Here is a 16,117-nt window from a genome sequence, read left to right as displayed (position 1 = left end):
ATTAAACGTATATTAGTTAGCCTAAAAATCCTTTTCCTTTTGCTGAAGCGGAATATTGCCCGGAGGTGACACGAAATAATCTTCTTCAGAGATTTTTGCACCACGTAAAATTTCCTCACGACAATTGCCCTCTGTTACACGATCTTCTCGTAAATATAGGTTTTGATCTTCTACTACAGTGTACAAAGGCAACACGTTTGCGGTATCGATATGAGATATTTTCTCAGCAAATTCTATACTGTTTTCCAATGTAGTTAAAGCTTCTTTGCTTTCCAAATTAACTAAAGCAAGACGTTCAAGGAGTTGTATTATTGCGGAGTCAATTACAGGCTTTTCATCCACTGGATAACTTTGTATTACAGGAGGACGAGGAACTTTGGAAACATGATTAAGTTCCTTATAATTCAATTGATTTTCCTTATTTCTTGAAAACTTCTGATTATTATTAGTTTTTTGGGCAATTATGCAATAGGTTCGGATTGGTTTTATAAACCGCTGCATATTGCCGGTTACGAAGAGGAATGATAGTATACTTCACACCGTGGGCTACGAATCGACCAAAACAGAAACTTTCGTATAAATTGCAATCGATTAGGGGGCATAGTTTCACACTTGGCCTCATATTTAAATATTTAATCGATAATTTTATATCGTTTTGTACAATATATTGTTACGACAAAATAAAGCAAAAAAGAAAAGGAAAGTGACCAACTACGCCTGGCGAAGAACGCCTTTTGTTCATTTCATTTTATACTGACATTGACATCCCAATGGACACCGCGAAAGAGAAAAAAAACAGTCAGCTGGTCTCCAGCCGAATTCGTTAAAGGTGGTATTTATAAATGTGTCTTTGTTGGGCTACTGATACCAAGGCATTAGACCAACACCAATATTTTGTACGTTTAATTGTAACAGCAAAGTATTGGCAAAGTAAAAAAGAAGGAATGATGAATGTTTCATTCAAAGCTGACAACCACATTGAGACAGAGAAAGAAAAAAAACAAAAAAACAACTGATTTACAAATACAAATACAATAGATTCGCCTTGAGACCAGCTGCTTTTTTTTTAAATGAAAGAGGCAAAACAATGAGCGTAAAGCAACGAAACTTTAACGCTCTGGTGGACATCTTTTTTAAAACCTTCAGTTTTTCCTTTCTTCGTCCTTTGAAATCGATAGAAAAATAATTTTTAGGAAGCTACCTGGAAGCTCAAGTCGTTAGCTCTAATAGAAATATATTTAACTCACTTCTTAAGTCGAATAAGTCTGGCCAGACCGCCCAACGAAGGGTTAAAGAGCTTCAAGCCAAGGCGAATTGAGTATCTCTGGTGGCGCCATTAAAAAACAGTTACTTTATTTTTCGTGAATTTGACAAGTCTGACGTTAGCTCCCATTGCAATACAAAACAAACAAAAGTAGGAAAAATTACATGTTTGTGAAAATTCAGTGAATGACTTGGTAGTTCTGTGATTTGTGAGATTTCAACTAATCAAACTAATGAAAACGAAGTGCCATGTGTTAAGTTGTGAGAGCACAAATTAATATAAAGTCCCGAAATGCACTTTGTTTGCGTTTTTATGCGGAAGACGTCGTGGCAAGGAAGTATGTGTGTGTATGTTTATAATTTTTTGTGTTAAGTTGTTTGCGTTGCTTTCGTCTACTTTTCCTCTTCACAAACAGGTAATTCCCCTTGCTTTAGCTTGCTTATTAATCTGCTCTTTCGAAACGGCGAATTCGAAAGGTGCAATCTGTTTCTCTATAATAATAATATAATTCTTAGCGTCAAGCTATAATTACACAAATGAATCGGGTGCGGATTAGATTAAATTTCTGCAGATACCAGAATATAAATGAATATAACTAGTTGCTAACGTGCATTCAAAATCGGGCTGTTGTTTTCTTATGCTTCTGTCAATTGTAACACTAAATAATTGTATAGCAATGATCCTACATGTAAGCATAATTTTATTTGAAATTTGATAGTCTCTGCTGTGTTCTTCAAATTCCGATTATGATACGTGTGTAATCGAGAAATAACAAAATTAGCACATCTTCAGATGTATTATACGACCGGCAGTGTGTTGATTAGTAGCTGTAATATTTTACTTTTTATTGTTTGCTTACATTTTTAGCACAAAAAATGCCGTACGCAAATCAGCCATCTGTTCAAATCACTGAATTAACCGACGATAATGTAAAATTTGTTCTAGAAGACACTGAATTAAGTGTTGCTAATAGTTTGCGGCGTGTATTTATTGCGGAAACCCCGACACTGGCCATAGACTGGGTACAGCTTGAAGCTAATTCCACTGTACTATCTGATGAGTTTCTTGCACATCGTATTGGCCTTATTCCTTTAATATCTGATGAAGTGGTAGAACGGCTTCAATACACTAGAGATTGTATTTGTTTGGACTTTTGTCCCGAGTGTAGTGTGGAATTCACCCTTGACGTTAAATGCACAGAAGAGCAGACTCGTCATGTTACAACTGCTGACTTGAAATCTAGTAACCCAAAAGTATTGCCTGTAACATCACGGCATTTGAATGAAGAAGATAATGAATATGGTGAAAGTACGGATGAAATTTTAATAATAAAACTACGTCGAGGACAGGAATTGAAGTTGAGAGCTTATGCAAAAAAAGGCTTTGGGAAAGAGCATGCCAAATGGAATCCAACGGCAGGTGTTTGCTTCGAATATGATCCTGACAACGCTATGCGGCATACATTATACCCAAAACCCGATGAATGGCCAAAAAGTGAGCATACCGAATTGGAAGATGATCAGTATGAAGCACCTTATAATTGGGAAGCGAAACCGAATAAATTCTTTTATAATGTGGAGTCAGCTGGAGCTCTTAAGCCCGAAAATATAGTAATAATGGGAGTGCAGGTTTTAAAGAATAAATTGTCAAACCTTCAAACGCAGTTGAGCCACGAAACGCAAAATGATGCACTTGCCGTGTAAAATGGAATTGTAAATATTAGACAAATAAATACATACATGTACCGATTGAGGAAAACGTAAATTTATTCATTAAATAAATTTTTAATGTTTATATTTGTGGTATGTGCACTGTTTTCATTTTTAGCTTTACTCTCTACAAAATCCGTTGAAAGCGTGGACTTGACTTCCGTACTTTTTTCCGAGTTTGTTCCTTTTGTCTGCTCAGCCAATATTTCAATGGCGGTCTCGTATAACTTTTCTTCGTCTAGAGGGTTTTGAGTTTTTAAGTTTTGATAAATCTGAATAAAATTTTGAGTTTGTGTTTTACGCCTATAATCTGACAGATTTATTGTTTCATACTGTTTCTCTTTCTTCTGAAACTTTCTGTAAGAAAAAGTGATCTTTAGAGACGCGCCAATTAAAATGATTAAAAGACTTACGCCCTTGCAATATCTTCTTCGTAAAATATATTTTTAATTTGTTTTTCGGGAGCGGGGCGGTCAAAACGTGGCTCCAGCTTTGGTGGGAAGGCTGCATACAAGTCATACCAGAGGGGCCTGTCTTCAAATCGCATGGCACCGCCTTTTATCAGCCCTTCCACTCTGTAAGGCATCCGTAAAATGTAAACAAACTGTTATATTTAATAACCTACTTATTGACTAAACCTGGTGAATATCGTGCCAATTTTTTCTAATCTGCTTTGCGCCATTTGTTGAAATTTTAATGATTCCGGTGCAGAATTGAATTGTGTTGTTAATTAATTGTTATGAAACATCTGATATCTTGACACATGCTGGCTCTAAAATATCGATGACTATTCACTAGTTTTATGGTATGTTCTCACGCCAAGTACTTCGTTCCCTAATATGTAATTCACTTCTCAATTACCATTCGAATACATAATAATAATGGTAATAGGGCAATCAAATGTACGTGCAAATAATAATCACTGAGCTTGGCTTGGCTTGCTGTGAAAAGCAGCAGATTATGCAGAGCGCCAGGCATCCGCGAATTCGTGGATTTTGATAAAGGAGGCAGTAGAGAGCGTTATGTACGTGGAATCTGAACATTGATGTGTTCACAATTTAACACGCGGCACATCGTTTTCATTCGTTTTTAAATTTAAAAGGCACAAATTTTCTAATTTCAATAGGAACAAGCTATTCACTGAATATTTAGAAACAAGTATTTTTTCTTCCTTTCGTTTGTTTTAGTAATTCATTTTGTAATATTATATTAATATTATTATAGTTCATGACGTCAGCCAGTTATCAAAATTGCGAAAAATATATTAGCGGTTTTCGGAAGACTCTACCCTTAGTTTCCGTACGCCGTGATACACAAGTAACTTTAAATAAAAGTGTGTTTTGTTGCAAAGTATTGCTCAAAATTTTATCAGGTGAACTTTTATATCTGGGTTTTTATTCAGTTTTTCTAGATTGACTACGATCTTAATTAAGAAATAGATATTGTGTAGTGTCCCTTGATGGCGTCTGATTTTATAAATATTGTGCCTTTAAGATTTGTGATTGTTAAATTCAATAAATTCTAAAAGTAGGAATTATAGAAAAACTCTAAATGATTTGCGACTAAGTATACATAAAAGTCCGTATGTGTATATTCTGTTTTAAGATTGCGAATAAAGAATATGATTTGATTACGATTTCCCCGTTTTGGTGATAAGTTCTTAACTGATTTTGACAGTCTTATTCTTTTTTTTTTTAATATTATGTACATATTTATCAAATACAGTAGATTCTGTTCTTATGCGGTTTTTTTTATACGGTTTTGAAATAGTGCGGTTTTTTTTTAATTAAAAAATGCATGTCGACCTATCGGGAATTGTATAAACAAGATTCTAAACCAGCTAAGCAAAAACTCATCACAGATTACATCAGAAATGCTAACCCTACAAGTATGGAACCGCCTGCATCACCATCTAGATCAGACGTGTACATTTCCTCAAGTGACGAAAGTGATTTTACGCCAAATCCTAAACGAAAGCGCAACATGCGGGTATTGTCCGATTCTATTTCTGACGATGTAAATTTATTTTTCGATTCTGACGTTTCTTAAATAAAGATATAATTTTCAAAAATACAATTTTTTGTTTATGCGATTTTAATTAATTATTTCAGATTCATGCCGTCTATGGAACGTATCTATAGTTATAATATGGGACTAGTACCTTTTTAATGCGATTTTATTACATTATTTCAGATTTATGCGGTTCTTAGCACTTTTGAAACGTATCTATAGTTTTACTATAGAACTGGTAGCTTTTTTATGCTGTTTCTTGCGGAACGTATATACCGCATAAAAACAGAATCTACTGTATTATATAGCGAATTAGGTAATACAAAGAATTAATCCAATATAAATTTTTACAATTTCCTTAATATACACTTAAATTAAATGAATTCCAATTTTTCAGCTCACACCCAGTTTGTTTCGATAAATTTTTATTCATATCGATATTATTTAGATTATTTCCAAAAAATTTGGCGCTTGTTGACTTTTGCTCGCCGTGTTGTTTATATTTAGAAGCACTGATAATTCAGTGATTTTGGTGTTTGCAGAAATGCTATTTCTGCGGTGTTATTCGACAAAAATTAAAGATGTCTATCCCCATAGTACTATTAAGGTTTTTCGATATGATGAAGTAGCAGCAAAGTCAAGATGCAAAAATGAAATGAGAGCGCCTGCCATAACGGAGGGCGGAATTAATACAACAAATGAAAGTAGGGCTACACAATTAAAAGAAACGGAAAATTTTGCAGAAAATATTGTGAAAGTACAAATGATTTCTCGGAGTTTACACAAGCAAATATTTAAGACTACATCAAGTGGGACGACTGAAAGAACAGCAAATTATATAGCCGAATTAAAAAAACATGGCATTGATGTGCATAGCACCAGTCATTTACCGGATGTAGATTTGCAACTTCCAAAACTCCATGGCAAGGACATTGAGGAACATTTTTATGTGATTGCTAAAGAGCAAGTAGATTCTTATGAACGATTAATTAATAAATTGGTAACGTGTAAAGCATTGCCTGCGAGACCCCAAAAATGGAGCTTCAACAGTGGATGGACCATTTATGATGCAGTAACAGGAGAAGGACAACCCATTAGTGCCCCCCTTGAGGATGCGTTGATTTTTGATGTAGAAGTTTGTGTATTGGAAGGTGCAGCGCCGACATTGGCTACAGCTGTAGGCACCCAAAACTGGTATTCATGGGTAAGCCCGGCTCTAACAAACATTTGTACAAATAAACCGAAAAATCGGGTATCGCCCCCAAAACGATATTCGTTAAAAGATCTTATACCATTGGGTAATAACGGCCCCAAGATCATTGTTGGCCACAATGTCTCTTACGATAGGGCCCGACTGCGTGAACAGTATCTAATAGAGGACACGGGAGTGAGATTCTTAGACACAATGTCGTTACATATAAGCGTAAGTGGTATAACAAGTTATCAACGGGCACTTCTAAAGTCACAGAAAGAAGCGGATCCCGAAGACGAGATATGGCAATCACAGAGTTCACTAAATAGTTTAGTTGACGTTCATCAATTGTACTGTGGAGGAGAATCTCTTTCGAAAGAGCCTCGTAATATATTCCTGGAAGGTACGCTGTCGGATGTGTCAGACAATTTCCAAATGTTAATGGAATATTGTGCTGGAGATGTTGAAGCTACTTTCAATGTGTTCACCAAGCTTTACCCTCTTTATGCACAAAGATTCCCGCATCCTGCTACGTTAGCTGGTATGTTGGAATTAGGTTCAGCGTATTTACCCGTTAATTCTAATTGGACGCGATACTTAAAAGAGTCAGATTTAGCATATGAGGACTTAAACATTGAAGCTAAGAACCATCTCACAAGGCGAGCTGATAGCGCTTGTAGGCTATTGAAGAATGACGAATATCGTGAAAATCTTTGGCTTTGGGACGAAGACTGGAGTGTCCAAAAAATAAAGTTGAAAAAAACTAAAAGCTTAAAAAAGAAAGAAGTTCACGGGTCTGTGGATGCAGGAAGAGAAGGTAATGTGCTCTCGGATAAAGAGTACCAGTTACAAAAAAAATTTCAATACTTATACGATATGAAATCAGTTTTGCCGGCTCGGCGCCCACTACTTCCTGGTTACCCCGCTTGGTATCGCAAGTTGTGTAAGAAATACCCGCAAAATTCAGCATCGGATGCTATTGATTGGTCGCCTGGTGCAACAGAAATTGGAACTGGAATGCAAATAGCTCCTAAACTGCTATCCTTATGTTGGGAAGGTTATCCATTGCACTATTTAAGGGAATATGGGTGGGGATTTCTTGTTCCTTTCCGCTCACAGCCATACCCCCCTGTAGAAGTAGAGGACGTTTCATCTAATCCATATCGAATACCAATTCAAAAGCTAATAGCACGATGTCCACTACCTAAAACAATTAATACAGAATCTCAGGAGATTGATTATGCCATGGGCACACTCGATTATGAGATTGAATCTAAATTAGGAAAAAGAGATTACCGTAAGAAACAACCAAAAGATCACACAAATGGAATTTATAAAGGAGCTGGTATTTGGTGCAAGAAAATATTAGAAGGGTGTTGCTTTTTCTTAAAACTGCCACATAAAAACGGAAACTCATTTCGTGTGGGGAATCCATTATCGAAAGATTTTCTGAATAAATTTTCGGAAAATGTGCTAAGTAGTGGAGATGCTGTAGAAGGATCGGCGAAACGAGTTATCGATATTGCGCGAATGGTATCGTATTGGCGTAATAACAGAGACCGTATAATGGGTCAAATGGTTGTATGGCTTAGTAGCGATGAGTTACCTGAAAGTTTAAAAAGTGTGCGAAATATCGTCGACCTAACGGATTATGGAGCAATTTGTCCACAAGTCGTTGCATGTGGTACACTAACGCGAAGAGCAATGGAGCCCACTTGGATGACAGCTTCAAATTCGCAGCGGGAGCGAATAGGCTCTGAGTTACGTTCCATGGTTCAAGCACCGGCCGGCTATCGGTTAGTTGGCGCTGATGTGGATTCGCAGGAGTTGTGGATCGCCTCAGTTTTAGGCGATGCATACGCCTGTGGTATTCATGGAGCCACTCCTCTAGGATGGATGACAATCAGCGGGTCTAAGTCAAATGGTACGGACATGCACTCAATAACGGCCAAAGCTGTGGGCATATCGAGAGACCATGCTAAGGTAATCAATTATGCACGTATTTATGGTGCTGGACAAAATTTCGCCGAAGGCTTACTGAAACAATTCAATCCAACTTTATCTGATACAGAAGCTAGAAGTAAGTCACAGAAAATGTTTGCTATTACAAAAGGGAAACGAATCTATAAGCTCCGCGAAGAATACCTCGACAAATATGATGATAGAAGGTAACAAGTGATAAGAGCGGTCTCGATCGTCTGGATTAATTGAATAATGACATTTTGGTTTTTACAGCTATTCCGGTTACGAGGCGTTGAAGTTAGCTTCATCTTCTAATCGGGCAGTCAAAGAAATGTTTTACAACCCTAAATGGGAGGGCGGCACTGAAAGCGCGATGTTTAACAGACTAGAAGAAATTGCTTCAAGCGAATGCCCGAAAACGCCTTTCTTGAGTTGTAGACTCAGTCGTGCACTTGAAATTAATGGTGGAGATGAGCATCGATTTCTTCCTACACGTATAAACTGGGTAGTACAAAGTGGCGCTGTAGATTTTTTACACCTTATGTTGGTTTGTATGCGATGGCTCATGGGGAAACAAGTACGTTTTAGCTTAAGTTTTCACGATGAAGTGCGATACTTGGTGAAAGAGGAGTTGGCTTACAAAACAGCTTTAGCTCTACACACTACAAATCTTCTAACACGATCATTTTGTTCATCACGTCTTGGACTTTTTGATTTGCCAATGTCTGTAGGCTTCTTTTCATCAGTTGAGGTTGACACCGTTCTAAGGAAAGAGAGCACTATGGATTGTAAAACACCATCCAATCCTCATGGACTTCATATTGGGTATGGAATCCCACCAGGTGAAAGTTTAAATATATATGATGCAATAGCGAAGGCCGGCGGAGGTAATATAGCGCAATGGCCGTGGATAAAATGAAATTTTTTTGTGTAATAACGAAATAGACCAAGAAATGCTGTAAAATATGTTTTTAGATTTAAGTTACTAATTCGTGGTGCCAAGAAAAGTTGTTTGTAATTGATAATAAACCTATAAATAATTTAAAAAACATTGTCGAAACAAGTCTTTAGAAACCGACACTTTGGTTTTTACTACTCATAGACAACTTTTACCCAGCCGTCATTGATTTCGAAACAAACAAATCGAAATATATTTCTTCTCACAGTCCGAATTTACATATCTCAGATTACAGTGGTTGCCACTGTCCATAATGATTTAGAGGTAGCTCACTTAGCCCTGGATGCCCATTATGAAACTATTAGTTTGGACTCAAGATCAAGGTGGTGAACCCAGTTCGTCTCTCGGATAAACAATAAAATACTGTGGATTAATGCCGATTTGAAGTATGCTAGACATCAGAAGAGCGATATCCGGCCAGAGGGTGGCAGTGGCAGAGGAAGTGTTCAACGCTCTCCATCTCACGCTCATTCCATAGCTTGATTGTTAGTGTAGATAGTGGTCGGTTGTGCTGCAACGGACGAGTCCATGACCCACAACGCAGCGGGCTTTATACCTACTAAATCAGCTTGAAAGATGCTGCAGTAGTTAGGTAACCATAGATTTAGGTAGTTTAGGATGCCACTCCCAACGTTATTCAGTCTTGAGCCGTCAGCAAAGATAGCCTCTGATAGCCCTGGCCCAGCTATCCACAATGTAGAGCGTTTTGTAACAGTTCGCTCCGAACTTGGATATATTTTATTGAAGCCTTTACGGCAATACCGTTCGCGTTATCGTCCCGCATGTAACAGGGTCCTGATAACAGCATCTGGGTAGATGTTGTTGATATTGGCTCTATTCTTCATTATGGAGCAAAAGGAATTAATATGTAAAAGAACTCAAATGTTCGTTTACAATTACTCATGTAACACCCATATCCCTCTGGTTTCACCCAGTCCAAACCACTTACTACATATTTCATAGTCCTATCGTTAGGTGAAATCGACGACGACGGACTAATGGACATATTTAAGCATATCTAAGAAAGCGTTCCTTCCCGGTCGGTTTTGTTAGATTTATATCCGGCCAAAGACTGCCTCATCAGCAGCTTGCTTGAAAATGTATGGGAAAAGTTGTATACTGTTACAACAACTGTTCCTTTTAAGGTCTTCTGGTGGAACAAGTACAGAATAGCGACTCCTCACCCCGGAAAAAATGGGAAAGTGGGTGTGGTCCGCCCACTATTTCAAGACTATAGGCGAGAGGTAGAAGGGTTTTTTCGTAATAAGATTAAACAATTTTTGATGACTAATAGCCAAGCGTTCCGTTATCGCATGTAGAACCGCGGTAGCTCCAAAACATATATTTGCAAAGAATTGGTTACTGCTAACACCGGATTTACACACGGAGACATCTGGAAGGGAGACACTGGAAATTCTCTTTTCATGTCTCATTCGCGGCCACACGGGCAACATTGTTTTCGGCAACATTTTGACGTTTACTACTTTAGCATCTTCTGTGTCGGATATATTCTACAACCCGCTAACATGTAAAGCGGAAAACATTCGTCACCAATTTCTTAAATATATCAATGAAGAATGCAAACTGGCTAAATAATAAATAATTTGTTGTTTTTTTATTTAAATATATTTATAAATTGTTGTACTTGAATGAAAAAATTAAATTAAAAATACTTCGTATATAAATAATTAATTTAAAGTTAACTTGAGTATCTAGAAATGCGGGAAATAATTAGAATTCAACATAAATACTTTACTAGCAAAAATAATCGTGCATTTCCCAACCAGCGTTCGGATTTTTGTCATCGTTGTTATCTTCCGTTTGATTGAAAACCAACACATAACGCAAATCTTTCTCCCACAAATGAAGCAACTGTCAAAAATTGCTGTAAGATAAGAAATACGAATAAGAAGAGCAAAGCGTGTCGCCAGTACAGGAGACAAATGCCCTTCTCTTCCGCGGCCGTCCTTCACCCTCGAACAAAATGTTTCCCTTCCAAATGTTTCCTTGTGTACATGGGCACTAACTGTAATTTATTTGACATATGTATGCATACATGCGACCTTATTTTTCATTAGTGGGTGGCCAATATATATCGGTATTCAATTTCAGAATACTTTATAACAATTTCGTTTGATCTCGGATGTGAAAAATGTTGATAAACTGAACAGGCCTGTCCCAACCAAGGTGAATTAATCCCCAGTAGGTGACTTCGCTATAATAGCTGATTTGTGATTTATCTGCGATTTGCTGGTTGAAATGTTAAGATGCTCTGACTCTTTATTATAGCTTATTTGTTTTTCTAAACTATTTCTGAAATTTTGTAACTCCAACTGCTAACTTGCAAAAACATTTAAATGTTGCTACTCTAGCGAACTCACCTTTCTAGGAATTCGCCGTGGCCTCAATTGTCAGATATTTGTACATTTTTGTAAAAGAACTGTGGCAACACTACCTAACTGTCAAAGCGATCCAATTGTTTCGTGAACTATAAAATTCTTTCCATACTGTCGTATAAGTGTAGTTTTTGGGACTAATATTAGTCATAACTTGCATTTTTTCAGCTAATCGTGTAGACGGCCCAGAGTCCGCGATTATCGTTTTATTGTAAATTAAAAAAAGTATTGTATATTTCCGAAATTTCCTCTCATATCAGAAATGTCTGAACGTTACACTTTCGGAGGTTCCTTGGCTTCGATAACATGTCACGCCTGGAACAAAGATCGCTCACGTAAATATTTGATTTTCGACTATATTACTCATTAAAACTTGCTGTGCTTTTATTTATTATAGAAATAGCTCTTTCGCCCAACAACAACGAAATTCATATCTATAGTCGGGAGCGCAATGATTGGAAACTTTTAGACGTGCTAAATCAACATGATTTACGCGTAATGGGCATAGATTGGGCCAAAAATACGAACCGAATTGTGAGTTGTGCTGCCGATAGGAACGCATATGTGTGGTCACAAGGCGATGACGGTAAATGGAAGCCAACATTAGTGTTGTTGCGTATAAATCGTGCTGCTACTTGTGTTAAATGGTCACCAGCAGAGAATAAATTTGCTGTTGGCTCTGGGGCCCGATTGATATCGGTGTGCTACTTTGAGTCTGAAAATGATTGGTGGGTATCGAAGCATATAAAGAAGCCAATTCGTTCGACAGTAACTTCATTGGATTGGCATCCTAATAATGTGTTGCTAGTGGCTGGATCAACTGATTATAAAGTAAGAAATTTGTATTTTTCACTTTTACTCATTTTTTTAATTCTTACTCAGCTTGGACCAGTGTTCCTTGCTGCATTTAAATCAAATGTACCAAATTAGGCATATAAATCAAATTATTATAGAACTCAACTGGACTTCGAGAAACGAACTTACGATGCGCGTGTCTACGTTCTAACTTCTTGACGGATTTGTAATAATAATAATATAAGATTCTTTTGGTTCGACATTCCAAAAATAAAACAAAAAATTTAAAAGTGTTATTCACACTTTTCGACTGATCTTGTCTCGTTTCCACGACATTCGGTTCTACGGTACCGGAACGACCGGACTGTCACTTCAGCAGCATTCCCCATATATATTTACTTGTATTTATTTATTTATTTATTTAACAAACGCTAATCGGCAATATACATACAAATAAAAAGAGGGTACAGAAACAGAACTTATAGAGGGCTGGTATGTAATACAATGATAAAGAAAATGGGCCGGACGGTTCTTGAGAAAAATCTATAGGATGATATTTTTGGCATTTCGCAGAAAAGTATCGTAGGTTCCACCTACAAGTCGAGAACACCATGAAGTGAGTTGACACTGATGGCTATTCTATTGCACGGGCCGTGATAGACGTAGCTTTTGTAAGTAGCGACTGTTTTCAGTAGACGACTATTCCTAAGTGTGAGACCAGCCGGGGCAAGCTCGAAGGAGCTGCGTACTTCCGGGGCATCAATAATACCATTTACCACTTTATAGAAGAACGCCAGATCAGTTATGCGACGGCGAGCCCGCAGACTGTTGATGTTGTACCGAATGTAGATATCTTCTGTAGCTGAAGCGGTTGATGATGAATGTCGGAAGGCTAAGGTCTTGCAGAGCTTACGCTGCACTCTTTCAAGTCTAGTAATGCCTGCTTCAGTGTATGGAGACCAGATTATGGATCCGTACTCCAGTATTGGAAGAACTTGAGTTTTGAAAAGACAAATCAGGGAGTAGGGATTCTTAAAGTCCTTGCTATTCCTAGTTATAAAACCGAGTATCTTGAAAGCTCTCTGAGTTATTCCGTCTATATGCTTGTGGAAAGTTAGTTTTGTGTCAATCGTGACACCGAGGTCTTTGATGTCATCCACCTCCCTTATTTTATCACCATTGAGTGTGTACACTGCAGGTAAGGGAGTGCGCGATCTCGAGAAGCACATCACAGCACACTTTTTAAATGGGGAATGTTTATGCTGCTACAACAACAACAACTGATCTTGTCTAATTTGGAAAACATTTTTATACATATATGTACATATGAATATTTAAAGCAGTAATAAATACATTTTTTTTAATACATAATATCGAAACTGCGTAAGTGATACTTGTATGCCACAAAATATTTATGATTTTCGTTTTAGAAAATTAGAGGAACTAGGGAAAATTACCCCATATTTAATTTTTATTTTTGGAAAAAAATTCGTTTATTAAAATTTCTTTTATTACACTATATACCAAACTACCGACATTTTTCAACAAAATAGGTTTACTTAGCTTAATTTTAATAATTGCCGGAAAATACAATATTTACATTTTCATTCAACTTTTACCAAAATGCCTCTGTTTCAATACAGTCTATTTAAATTTTTTCAGGTTCGCGTGTTCTCAGCTTACATTAAAGACATTGAGGATCAACCAACTCCCACCCCCTGGGGAAATCGCATGCCTCTGGGAAATTTAATGGCTGAATTCAAGAATTCCATAAGTTCCGGTGGTGGTTGGATCAATGATGTAAACTTTTCGGCTGATGGTAACAAAATTTGTTGGATAGGCCATGACAGTTGCATTAATATTGCGGATGCAACTAATGGCAATGTAGTTGTGCGTTGCAAAACACAATACTTGCCATTCCTTTCCTGCGTATGGATATCGCCAGTTTCTATAGTTGTGGCTGGCCATAGCTGTGTTCCTCTGGTGTATACTTTGGTTGAAAACTCAAAATTGGTGCTAACTGCAAAGTTGGATAAATCTCAGAAAAAAGAAACTAGCGGTATATCCGCCATGCGCATTTTTCAATCGTTGGATCGTAATTTAAGAACTGAAAATTCTGACACCAATGTTGATTCCATTCATCAAAACGCCATAACTTGTATTCGCTTGTATGCCGGCGATAAGGAAAATGGCAGAAAAATCAGCACATCTGCTGTTGATGGTCAACTTGTTATTTGGGATCTCGATAATGGGCTAAATAATTCCATGAATAACTTGAAAATCTAAGCTTTAAAAGCCAAAATATATTCCATATGTACTTTTGTTCAAAATATATTAACTTTCCTAATATATATGTATATAGGTATAAAATCTTTTGAATTGAAAATAGAAGGCTGTAAGTATTGTTTGTCGTATAATCATCTAAGTTGTTTTAAAATACACAATAACTGCCTACTTATTTGTTCAACGAACAAACTGACGTCAATTCGGAGAACGCAGTCTAGACTTCTATATTTGCTATGTCGTAAGGAGAAAAGAGGCACTCTTTGCCATCCTCGGATTTGTGCTGTAATTCGTTTCTGGCTAAAAATGTTACCGAAAACGAGCTGACGTGTGCTGAATTTCACTGTTGAACATTAAAGCGAAGCTATGGTTATGCGAAATTTGTAAAAAAATTGCAGAAAGCATTAGAAACATATTTGTCGCTGCAGTTTGGAAACTTCTATTATTTTCAGTAGACTCATCAGCGATTACCTTTTCGAAAAATTCATCTATGGTATCATCATTATGAAATCGACATATATGTATATGTTGAAAAGCACAGCATGCGTTAATATGGTATATGGCAAAACAATTGGGACACATATTAAATGACTTAATCACTAAAATTATTCTTTCGACGATATTACGAGCTTATGAGTGTTGCAAATCAAATTTATATTGTGTTCTTCCAGCGACTGTTGAGACTATATGTACATAAATACGTTTCCGCGGCAGTCGGTTCTACGTTACCGAAACGACCCGGATCCACCAGCATTCCCCGTATGTAAGTATGGGGAATGTTAATGCTGCTACAACAACAACAACAACAATTATGCATAAATACATTGATGGCCTGTGCGCCAACGTAAACGACTACCTCGCCTGCGTTTCCACGACAGTCGGTTCTACGTTACCGAAACGACCCGGATTTATATCAGGCCAAGGACTGTCACTCCAGCAGCATTCACCGTATGTAAGTATGGGGAATGTTTATGCTGTTACAACAACAACAACTACCTCGCTTGCCTTTCACGCTTCTTCACTGCGAGGAACCTACAACTTTCCCCCACGAAGCCCCCGGCGACCCTTTTTACGAACTGGACAAAGGAGGTCATACTGCAGCTTGAGGTAAAACTCGATGACGCACCAATTCCGACGGTTAATAACCCTAAAATCTTGGGAGTTACCTTCGACAGTTTGCTCTCCTTCTCAGCACACACAGCCGCTATTGGCACTAAAGTCCGAAATCGCAACAAGGTCCTCAAATCGCTTGCCGGCAGCACTTGGGTCAAAGACAAAAAAATGTTGCTATCGACATTGAAGGCAATAGGCCGGTCGGTTGTGAACTACGTTGCGCCTGTCTGGTTGCGTGGAACCAGTGATTCGCAGTGGACGAAACTGCAGACTTGCCACAAAACACTGCCATTAGGACTGCGACAGGACGTCTTTTGATGTCCCCACTTCAACATCTACACGACGAGGCCCATATGCTCCCTGTAAAGGAACACAATAAACTGCTCAGTAAGAAGTTCTTACCACCTTCTTAAGGTCTCGATCTCCGAATGCTAT

General features: G+C 37.6%; 5 protein-coding genes across 5 annotated transcripts; 3 read left to right on the top strand and 2 right to left on the bottom strand.

Moving 5' to 3' along the window:
- Window positions 1–21: 21 nt before the first annotated feature.
- On the bottom strand, window positions 22–581 carry LOC129247816 (glutamyl-tRNA(Gln) amidotransferase subunit C, mitochondrial). The gene has a single exon (XM_054887133.1). The coding sequence runs from the start codon at window positions 499–501 to the stop codon at window positions 22–24; it is 480 nt and encodes a 159-aa protein (XP_054743108.1). The 5' UTR covers window positions 502–581.
- A 1,485-nt stretch (window positions 582–2,066) lies between these two features.
- On the top strand, window positions 2,067–3,032 carry LOC129247170 (DNA-directed RNA polymerase II subunit RPB3). Its single transcript, XM_054886158.1, has one exon. It carries the CDS (start codon window positions 2,140–2,142, stop codon window positions 2,965–2,967), a length of 828 nt encoding a protein of 275 aa, XP_054742133.1. The 5' UTR covers window positions 2,067–2,139; the 3' UTR covers window positions 2,968–3,032.
- On the bottom strand, window positions 3,001–3,794 carry LOC129247171 (probable 28S ribosomal protein S23, mitochondrial). Its single transcript, XM_054886160.1, has 3 exons — window positions 3,612–3,794; window positions 3,387–3,548; window positions 3,001–3,330 (listed from the first exon to the last, which is right to left on the bottom strand). Exons 1-3 carry the CDS (start codon window positions 3,653–3,655, stop codon window positions 3,030–3,032), a joined length of 507 nt encoding a protein of 168 aa, XP_054742135.1. The 5' UTR covers window positions 3,656–3,794; the 3' UTR covers window positions 3,001–3,029.
- A 1,661-nt stretch (window positions 3,795–5,455) lies between these two features.
- LOC129247169 (DNA polymerase subunit gamma-1, mitochondrial) lies at window positions 5,456–9,194 on the top strand. The gene is made up of 2 exons (XM_054886157.1): window positions 5,456–8,343; window positions 8,411–9,194. Exons 1-2 carry the CDS (start codon window positions 5,528–5,530, stop codon window positions 9,054–9,056), a joined length of 3,462 nt encoding a protein of 1,153 aa, XP_054742132.1. The 5' UTR covers window positions 5,456–5,527; the 3' UTR covers window positions 9,057–9,194.
- A 2,359-nt stretch (window positions 9,195–11,553) lies between these two features.
- LOC129248400 (actin-related protein 2/3 complex subunit 1A-B) lies at window positions 11,554–14,643 on the top strand. Its single transcript, XM_054887936.1, has 3 exons — window positions 11,554–11,826; window positions 11,889–12,322; window positions 13,949–14,643. The coding sequence occupies exons 1-3, from the start codon at window positions 11,754–11,756 to the stop codon at window positions 14,570–14,572; spliced, it is 1,131 nt and encodes a 376-aa protein (XP_054743911.1). The 5' UTR covers window positions 11,554–11,753; the 3' UTR covers window positions 14,573–14,643.
- Window positions 14,644–16,117: the final 1,474 nt, after the last annotated feature.

The sequence above is a fragment of the Anastrepha obliqua genome, chromosome 5 (assembly GCF_027943255.1).
Source record: "Anastrepha obliqua isolate idAnaObli1 chromosome 5, idAnaObli1_1.0, whole genome shotgun sequence".
NCBI lineage: Eukaryota > Metazoa > Arthropoda > Insecta > Diptera > Tephritidae > Anastrepha > Anastrepha obliqua.
This window is presented reverse-complemented; position numbering and strand designations above follow the sequence as displayed.

Bases quoted from the DNA above. Each gene is read 5' to 3' on its own strand.
- LOC129247170 (XM_054886158.1), top strand. From the start codon at position 2,140: ATGCCGTACGCAAATCAGCCATCTGTTCAAATCACTGAATTAACCGAC.
- LOC129247816 (XM_054887133.1), bottom strand. From the start codon at position 501: ATGCAGCGGTTTATAAAACCAATCCGAACCTATTGCATAATTGCCCAA.
- LOC129247169 (XM_054886157.1), top strand. From the start codon at position 5,528: ATGCTATTTCTGCGGTGTTATTCGACAAAAATTAAAGATGTCTATCCC. The intron at 8,344-8,410 runs GTAACAAGTGAT...TGGTTTTTACAG, and splicing joins GACAAATATGATGATAGAAG to CTATTCCGGTTACGAGGCGT.
- LOC129248400 (XM_054887936.1), top strand. From the start codon at position 11,754: ATGTCTGAACGTTACACTTTCGGAGGTTCCTTGGCTTCGATAACATGT. The intron at 11,827-11,888 runs GTAAATATTTGA...TATTTATTATAG, and splicing joins CTGGAACAAAGATCGCTCAC to AAATAGCTCTTTCGCCCAAC. The intron at 12,323-13,948 runs GTAAGAAATTTG...AAATTTTTTCAG, and splicing joins CTGGATCAACTGATTATAAA to GTTCGCGTGTTCTCAGCTTA.
- LOC129247171 (XM_054886160.1), bottom strand. From the start codon at position 3,655: ATGGCGCAAAGCAGATTAGAAAAAATTGGCACGATATTCACCAG. The intron at 3,549-3,611 runs GTTTAGTCAATA...GATGCCTTACAG, and splicing joins ATTGGCACGATATTCACCAG to AGTGGAAGGGCTGATAAAAG. The intron at 3,331-3,386 runs GTAAGTCTTTTA...TTTTTCTTACAG, and splicing joins GAAGAAGATATTGCAAGGGC to AAAGTTTCAGAAGAAAGAGA.